This window comes from Gekko japonicus, unplaced genomic scaffold, assembly GCF_001447785.1.
Source record: "Gekko japonicus isolate JY-2015 unplaced genomic scaffold, Gekko_japonicus_V1.1 scaffold1831, whole genome shotgun sequence".
In the NCBI taxonomy this organism is placed as follows: Eukaryota; Metazoa; Chordata; class Lepidosauria; order Squamata; family Gekkonidae; genus Gekko; species Gekko japonicus.
Window position 1 is genome coordinate 194,801 of NW_015177067.1, and position 9,397 is coordinate 204,197.

At 50.5% G+C, this 9,397-nt stretch overlaps 1 protein-coding gene across 1 annotated transcript in view; it reads right to left on the bottom strand.

Annotated features, from left to right (window-relative positions):
- The window catches only part of NOL6 (nucleolar protein 6), an 86,238-nt gene that overhangs the window by 48,034 nt on the left and 28,807 nt on the right, over positions 1-9,397 (bottom strand). The window contains exons 13-15 of the mRNA XM_015428186.1: positions 8,579-8,727; positions 7,137-7,212; positions 893-1,033 (exon numbers count right to left, since the gene is read on the bottom strand). Coding sequence (XP_015283672.1) covers positions 893-1,033; positions 7,137-7,212; positions 8,579-8,727 — 366 coding nt within the window. The remainder of the gene's footprint in view (positions 1-892; positions 1,034-7,136; positions 7,213-8,578; positions 8,728-9,397) is intronic.

Consider the following 9,397-nt stretch of genomic DNA (forward strand, 5'->3'; position numbering starts at 1 on the left):
AAGGAATCAGATAAACATATGGAGCGGAGGTCCATCAGTGGCTATTAGCCACAAGGTCTAGATAGGAACTCTCGGTCTGGGGCAAGGGATGCTCTGTACTCTTGGTGCTTGGGGGGGGGGGCGCAACAGTGGGAGGGCTTCTGGTGTCCTGGCCCCACTGCTGGACCTCCTGAGGGCACCTGGTATTTTTGGCCACTGTGTGACAGAGCGTTGGACTAGATGGACCATTGGCCTGATCCAACATTGGCTTCTCTGTTATGTTCTTATGTATGTTCTTATACAGAGTAGAGGTCCATCAGTGGCTCTTAGCCACAAGGTATTAGATAGGAACTCTCAGTCTGGGGCAAGGGATGCTCTGTCTTCTTGAGCACGGCTCCTCCTCCACACATGTGTGGGCAATCAGACCCTCCCGCCCGACAGCTTTCCGTGGAAATCAACCCCCAACTCCTGCCAGACGGAGAAGCCTCATCTGCCCCCCAACTCCTGCCAGACGGAGAAGCCTCATCTGCCAAGAGGCCCCGACAGACGCTCTCGGCAGGCCGCATCTGCTCGGCAGGCCGCATCTCAGAGCCAGTTTGGTGTAGTGGTTAAGTGCACAGACTCTAATCTGGGAGAGCCGGGTTTGATTCCCCACTCCTCCACTTGCAGCTGCTGGATGACCTGGGGCAAGCCATAACTCTGTTCTTGAAAAAGAGCAGTTTCTGTCAAGAGCTCTCTCAGCCCAACCCGCCTCACAGGGTGTCTGTTGTGGGGAGGGGGAGGGGAAGGGAAAGGAGTTTGTAAACCGCTCTGAGACACCTTTGGGTAGTGAAGGGCAGGGTAGAAATCCAATCTCTTCTTCTTCTTCTTCTTCCACCCGCCCCACTCCCCACTTCGGGGAGACCAGACTCACATCTGTGTAGCGGAGCGCCGGATGGGCCCCCTGCACGGCGGTCACCGTCAGCGGCAGCCCCTCCAGGTTCCACAACTTGCGGCTCAGGTCATCGTAGGAGCGGACGACGTCCACCATGGCCTCCTCGCCGGTGCCCGCTGGCTGCGAACAAACCCAGGAGAGAAGAAAGTCGAGAGAAATTCGGCAGGAACCCCTCAATGTGGTCCTCCCACCTCCACAAAGTTATCGTAGGGAATGGAAATGGCACCGAAAAGGTCGGCTGGAGCAGAGAAACGGTTTCTGTTCCTTTTAAATTACGTATTTGTTCATCTATAACCCAACTTTTCCCCCAACAGGGACCCGGGGTGGCTTACTTAATCCTCCATTTTATCCTTACAACGATCCTGTGAGGGAGGTGAGGCGGAGAGCGTGCGTGACTGGCCCTAGGTCACCCAGCAAGCTTCCATGGCAGAGGCCACAGCCCCCGCACACGCAAACCGTAGGAGGAACACAAAAGCAGCACAAGTGTGAAGAGAGGAGACACCACCCAAAATTACAAAAAGGGTCATGCCAGTGTTCCCTCTAAGCTGAGTGAGTGTGAGCTAGCTCACTGTTTTTTAGCCTCCGGCGCACACATTTTTGTCTTCGCTCAGGAAGGAGGGCTCCAGAGCAAACTAAGTTATGCAGCAGCCAAATGGCTCGCTCACAACTTTAATGCCAGCAGCTCACAAAGCAGAATTTTTGCTCACAAGACCCCACTGCTTAGAGGGAGCCTTGGTCCATGCTGAACCAGACCAACGGTCCAGCAACAGCTTTCAGATTCCCTGAAAATCTCTATACAGGTCACAGAAGCCGAACCCTCTCTCTGATGCTGCCCTCCGGCAATGATATACAGAGGTACACTGCCCATGAACATGGAGGTTCCATGGAGGAACAGGCTTCCCGGGGAGGCAGTGGGCTCTCCTTCTCGGGAGGTTTTCAAACGGAGGCTAGATGGCCCTCCTGACAGCAATGCTGATTTTGTGAACGGAGGCAGATCATGAGAGGGAGGGCAGGGAGGGTCGCCTCAGTGCTTAGTTCTCGTGGTCTTTTCTTACACACCCAGAGATCGCCACTTTGGGATCAGGAACAGGTTGGCCCAGTTTTTCGGCTTCCTCTGGAAACAGAGCAGGGGTCACTGGTGCTGGGGGAGGTAGTTGGGAATATCCTCTGTTATGCAGGGGATTGGACTAGATGACTCTTGAGATCCCATTCAGTTCTACGTTTCTATGTACCCAATGGCAACTAACAACCGTCGATGCAGTTCTGGTCACCACACCTTAAAAAGGATATTATCGCTTTGGAAAAAGTGCAGAAAAGGGCAACTCGAATGATCAAAGGGTTGGAACACTCTCCCTATGAGGAAAAGTTAAAGCGCTTAGGGCTCTTTAGCTGGGAGAAACGACGGCCGAGGGGTGACATGATCGAGGTTTATAAGATTATGCATGGGAAAGAGCAGGTAGAGAAAGAGGTACTTTTCTCCCTTTCTCACAATACAAGAACTCGTGGGCACTCAATGAAATTGCTGAGCGGTCGGGTTAGAACGGATAAAAGGAAATACTTCTTCACCCAAAGAGTGATGAACACGTGGAATTCACTGCCACAGGAGGAGGTGGTGGCTACAAGCATGGACGGCTTCAAAAGGGAATTAGATAAGCATATGGAGCAGAGGTCCATCAGTGGCTATTAGCCACAAGGTATAGATAGGGACTCTGGGGCAAGGGATGCTCTGTATTCTTGGTGCTTGGGGAAGGGGTCAACAGTGGGAGGGCTTCTAATGTCCTGACCCCACTGGTGGACCTCCTGATGGCACCTGGTATTTCTGGCCACTGTGTGACACAGAGTGTTGGACTGGATGGGCCTTTGGCCTGATCCAACATTGGCGTCTCTTATGTTCTTATGATGGGCCTACCTTCTCTTAAAAGCCATTTAAAATAATAGCTAGCGGCAACACCTGTGGCAGTGAGTTCCACAAGTTGACCACTCTTTTTGCATGTAAGAAAGACCTGCTGGGGGAACCCTTGCCTGCCCCCCTAACCCTAGCTTGAGAGATGGGTGTTTTTCTTGGTGGAGAATATAGGAGATCTTATGCAAACCTTAAGCATCATTACAGAGATTACACAGTGGGGTGTTTTTTTTAACTCTTCGGCAACTCTGTATCAGGGCTTTGAACGGGGGACCTCCCAAACTGATGGTGTGGTTCTAGGGTTCTCTCCAGCAAGTTAGCAAGACTGGCATATTTGCAAAAAATTAATTGCGTGGGCTACTGAACAGGAAAAGGGGTAGGGGAAGGAGAGTGGACAGAAATGAGAAAATGCACCCAGGAAGGAGAAACGGCAGATGTTCCGTGTGCCAAACCACAACCCCTTCTTGGGCGAAGAGCAGATTTGGGTAGCTTCGTCGCCACTCCCTTTAAACAAAGAGCAGAGAGACTGCAAGCCGGTCCTAGAAATAACGCAAGCTCCTGGTGCCACCTCTAGGCCGATCCGGTCATTGCAAGCAGCCCCAAAAGGCCTTGAAGGAGAATTCAGTCTACAAACAGCTGAGATTCATTCAGAAGAGGCTTAGGCATTTCCTGCACGAATGCAAAGGGAGTGTTTTTGTTTAAGAACTGCCTTAGAACCAATGTTCCCTCTAAGCTGTGGAGGCTTGTGAGCAAAAATTCTACTGTGTGAGCTACTGGCATTAGAAGAAGAGGAGATTGGATTTATTCACTGCCCTTCACTTGGGAGTCTCAGAGCGGCTTACAGACTCCTTTCCCTTCCCCTCCCCACAACAGACACCCTGTGAGGTGGGTGGGGCTGAGAGAACTCTGACAAACTGCTCTTTTTCAAGGACAGCTGTGCCAGAGCTTGTGACTGACCCAAGGTCACACCAGCAGCTGCAAGTGGAGGAGTGGGGGAATCAAACCCGGTTCTCCCAGATTAGAGTCCGCACACTTAACCACTACACCAAACAAGTTATGAGCGAGCGATTTGGCTACTGCATAAATTAGTTTGCTCTGGAGCCCCTCCTTCCTGAGCTAAGAGAAGAAGGTGTGAGCCGGAGGCTAAAAAAACGGTGAGCCAGCTCACACTAACTCAGCTTAGAGGGAACACTGCTTAGAACTACTTGGATAATTCGAACAAGTGACAGGGACCGAAGAGTGAAAACTTTACAGGGTATCCAAGGGATTTAGAAGAACCACACAAGACAAAAGGCAAAGCGGAAACACCTAAGTTGAGTGATTGATCAGGAAATGGGACTCTCTGTCTTGGAGAAGAGATGCTTCCAAGGTGACCGGATTGCCCCCTACTGATACCTAAAGGGATGACATGCAAAGTTTCTGTTGTGCTGGATCACACGACTTGGGACTATAATGGATATAAACTACAGCAGAGGAGGTTTCATCTAAATTTGGGGAAGAGCTGCCTGATGGCGAGGCATGTTCAACACTGGAACAGTCTCCCTTGTGAGGGGGTTGGAGCACCTTCCTTACGAGGAAAGGCTGAAGAGTCTGCGATTTTTCGGTTTAGAAGAGAGATGACTAAAGGAAGGGACAGGATAGAGGTTTATCAAATTATGCCTGGGCTTGGAGAGAGCTGACAATAACAAATTTTTCTCCCTCTCCCAAAAGACTACACCTCGAGGGCATCCCATGAAGCTGATGGGCAGTAGGTTCGGGAGGGACAAAAGGAAATACCACTTTACACAGGGAGTGATTAAAATGTGGGATTCGCTGCCACGGAATGTAGCGATGGCCAAAGGAGTAGACCATTTTAAAAGGGGATTAGACAGATTCGTGGAGGATAAGTCTAGCAGTGGCTACCAGCGAGGGTGGCTGAAGGGAACCTCCACATTCAGAGGCACTAAGCCTCTGAGTCCCAGAGCCAGGAGGCAACACCATGGGAAGGCCTCAGCCTCTTTGTCCTGTTGTTCACCCTCCAGAGGAACTGGTTGGCCATTGCGTGAGACAGGATGCTGGACCACATGGACCAGTGGTCTGATCCAGCAGGGCTCTTCTGATGTTCTTATGAAGGCCTCGGCCTCTGTGCCCTGTTGTTCACCCTCGAGAGGAACTGGTTGGCCACTGTGTGAGAGAGGATGCTGAACTAGATGGACCACTGCTCTGATCCATCAGGGCTCTTCTGATGTTCTTATGAAGGCCTCAGCCTCTATGCCCTGTTGTTCACTGTAACGATTTCATGTTTATGTGTGTGTGTGTCTTTAAAAGTTTAGTTTGCAGGCTGTGATATTCTAGAGTGCTGGAAACAGGCAAGTGATATGATTGGTGAGTGACAGAGAGGGGGAAGGGTTTTGGAATGGATGCTGTGTGGATGATTAGAATGTCTATCAGGAGTGACTGTTGGAGAAATGACAGTTAAGGTTTAACAGTAAAAAAAACCAGTTAGTCAGAAGAGAGTGCTGTGTGAAAGTAGTTGATAGGTTTTTAAGTTCTGACTTCTGAGAGAGAAGCAGAAGTTCTGTGTTGAAACAGTTATAAGAAGAAGCTTCCCTGTGTGGGTTGTTAAGTTCTATGTCTTAGCGCTGAATAAGACAGTTGATAAGCAGTTCATTCTGAGGTCTGAAGGAGAGACCTTCTTGTGTTATGAAAAGTTGAAGTAAAAAGAGTCAAAGTTACAAAGAGTGTGATACAGTTGACCTAAGTACTTACAAATACCTATTTCCCAAACAGGGACAGTTTAAACAACTTCTTACTCGGTTCTTCAAATAAATCCTTTTTATTTAAGTTTATCCCAGAAGCCTGATCCCTTATTCCTCAGGAAACACATAGTCCTTCGAAAGCCCAGACCCTGGGTCACAATACCAAAACCCAGTGATAGAAATATATATTATAGTAAGAGGTTGGAAAGCCTTATAATTCCTGGTGGCAGCCGTATACCCAAAGAAAAATAAACTAAGAAGGAAGGAAGGAAGGAAGGAAGGAAGGAAGGAAGGAAGGAAGGAAGGAAGGAAGGAAGGAAGAAAGAAAGAAAGAAAGAAAGAAAGAAAGAAAGAAAGAAAGAAAGAAAGAAAGAAAGAAAGAAAGAAAGAACTCGTGGGCACTCAATGAAATTAAGGAGCAGTATTCTTAGAACAGATCAAAAAGAAGTACTTTTGTACTGTATAAAGTACAGAGTGTTGGACTAGATGGCCCAGTAGCCTGATCCAACATGACATCTCTTATGTTCTTAAGTAGAAAGCAGCTTCATGAATTTACTGGAGGCACCCAGTAGGAACCTTCAAGATCAAGGGAGCAAATCTGGAGAGCTTCTGAAATTCATGCGATGTATAGGAATATCATTTTTCCTCCTCCCAAACTAGCGATACTTAAACACAACATCTCACATTTTTATTCCACCCATCCCCCAAGGAAATCAGAGTAGGTGTACATGGTTTTCTCCTTCAGTTTTGGAGGTTAGGCTGAAGAACAGAAGAGAAGCCAATGTTGGATCAGGCCAATGGCCCATCCAGTCCAACACTGAGTCACACAGTGGCCAGAAATACCAGGTGCCATCTGGAGGTCCAGCAGTGGGGCCAGGACACTAGAAGCCCCTCCCACTGTTGACCCCCCCCCCCCAAGCACCAATGTTGGATCAGGCCAAAGGCCCATCCAGTCCAACACTCTGTATCCCACAGTGGCCAGAAATACCAGTGCCATCAGGAGGTCCACCAGTGGGGCCAGGACATTAGAAGCCATCCCACTGTTGACCCCCCCATGCACCAAGATGACAGAGCATCACTTGCCCCAGAGTCCCTATCTATACCTTGTGGCTAATAGCCACTGATGGACCTCTGCTCCATATGCTTATCTAATTCCCTTTTGAAGCCATCTATGCTTGTAGCTGCCACCACCTCCTGTGGCAGTGAATCCTATGTGTTAATCACTCTTTGGGTGAAGAAGGACTTCCTCTTATCCGTTCTAACCCGACCGCTCAGCAATTTCATGGAGTGCCCACAAGGAGTTCTTGTATTGTGAGAAAGGGAAAAAAGTACCTCTTGTATTGTGAGAAAGGGAGAAAAGTAGTTCTTTCTCTACCTCCTCTATCCCATGCATAATCTCAGGAAGGATTGGTCCACGATCACCCAAGCAAGGCTCAGCTGGATTTTAACTGGGCCTTGTCCTGATCCAACATTCTGAGAATTGCACCACACTGGCTCTCCGGGCACCGATCAAAACATGAATTCTTCTGCACACACAACCGAAATCCAAAGGAATTGGGGGGGGGGGGAAAAAAGATCTCACCTCACGTCCCAATCTGATCAAAGACTCCAGCAGAGCGCCTGTATAGCAGATGGCAGATCCTGGAATGTCCGTGTGTCTGCAACCAAAGCAAGAGGGGCTATTAAAACAGGGATTAAAACAGCGGAACCTTAGAGACCAACAAGATTTTTGGGCTTTCAAAAGTCAAGACTCCTTTCTTCACATTCAACAAGTGGCAGCTCCTTTACCCCAGTCACAGAGAGCAATTAAAATGTGGAATTCACTGCCAGAGGATGCAGTGATGGCCACGGGAATAAATGGCTTTAAAAGGGGATTGGATAGATTCATGGAGAATAAGTCTATCAAGGACTACTAGCCTTGGCGGCTGAGGGGAACCTCCGTATTCAGAGGCACTAAACCTCTGGATCCCAGAGCCAGGAGGGGAACGCCGTGGCCTCTATGCCCTGTTGTTGGATCTCCAGAAGAACTGGATGGCCACTGTGTGAGACGGGAGGCTGGACTAGATGGACCCTCACTGGTCTGATCCAGCAGAGCTCTTCTGAGGTTCTTCTCAGGGGAAGGCTTCGGCCTCTCTGCCCTGTTGTTGGCCCTCGAGAGGAACTGGCTGGCCCCTGTGTGAGACGGGAGGCTGGACTAGATGGACCCTCACTGGTCTGATCCAGCAGAGCTCTTCTGAGGTTCTTCTCAGGGGAAGGCTTCGGCCTCTCTGCCCTGTTGTTGGCCCTCGAGAGGAACTGGCTGGCCCCTGTGTGAGACGGGAGGCTGGACTAGATGGACCCTCACTGGTCTGATCCAGCAGAGCTCTTCTGAGGTTCTTCTCAGGGGAAGGCTTCGGCCTCTCTGCCCTGTTGTTGGCCCTCGAGAGGAACTGGCTGGCCCCTGTGTGAGACGGGAGGCTGGACTAGATGGACCCTCACTGGTCTGATCCAGCAGAGCTCTTCTGAGGTTCTTCTCAGGGGAAGGCTTCGGCCTCTCTGCCCTGTTGTTGGCCCTCGAGAGGAACTGGCTGGCCCCTGTGTGAGACGGGAGGCTGGACTAGATGGACCCTCACTGGTCTGATCCAGCAGAGCTCTTCTGAGGTTCTTCTCAGGGGAAGGCTTCGGCCTCTCTGCCCTGTTGTTGGCCCTCGAGAGGAACTGGCTGGCCCCTGTGTGAGACGGGAGGCTGGACTAGATGGACCCTCACTGGTCTGATCCAGCAGAGCTCTTCTGAGGTTCTTCTCAGGGGAAGGCTTCGGCCTCTCTGCCCTGTTGTTGGCCCTCGAGAGGAACTGGCTGGCCCCTGTGTGAGACGGGAGGCTGGACTAGATGGACCCTCACTGGTCTGATCCAGCAGAGCTCTTCTGAGGTTCTTCTCAGGGGAAGGCTTCGGCCTCTCTGCCCTGTTGTTGGCCTTGCATTACTGCCCCCCCCAGCCCCCATGCCAAGTCCCCTTGCCCGCTCTCCCACGACAGAGTTACTCACAACTGCAAGAGGTGCCGGATGATCTGCTCTGGAATGAGGCGCTTCTGGCTCTGGGTCGTTGCGTCCCACAGAACGGCCTCGCAGATGGAGCCATCTTGGAAACGCCTCAGCTCCGAGCGCTCCCCCCAGAACTTCCGGAACTCGACCGCCTGCAGGAATAGAGGAGGAGAAGGTAGAACACTGGCTGCCTGTGAAGTAGAAAGGCAGCTTAAAATGAAAATCCGTGATGGCCCCAGGAGAGCCTTGCGCTCCTTAGACAGCAATCTGTTGGTGATCCCCAGCCCTAAAGACATCCGGCTGTCCTCAAACTTTTCAGTCCTGGCCCCGACCTGGTGAAACTCTCCGCCAAATTCCATCGGGGCCCTGCGGGATCTGATGCAATTCCGCAGGGCCTGCGAGGCAGAGACGTTCCGCCGGGCTTTTGGTTGAGGACAGAGACGGTTCCCATCTCGGCTGGCACCCTTTTCCTGTACTCCATTGTTTACACCTATTTTACATATTTATTTATTTCCTTCGACTTGTATCCCGCCCTCCCCGCACGGCAGGCTCAGGGCGGGTTGCATCAGACTTAATAAAAATACAATATATAAAATACAAAGGAATTGGTAAACATACAATTAAAACACTAATAAATTACAACTCTATCCTCCAGCGGGTGCAGTTGTCATTAGAATCAAGTCTCACAGAGGCCATCTCCGGTAAGCCGTTCTGACCCACTGAGGGGAGGCCCAGAAAAGAGGGACGGACGTCCGTCGCCCTAATTAAAAGCCCGGCGGAAGAGCTCCGTCTTGCAGAAAGGTCCGAACTGTAAAAGGTCCC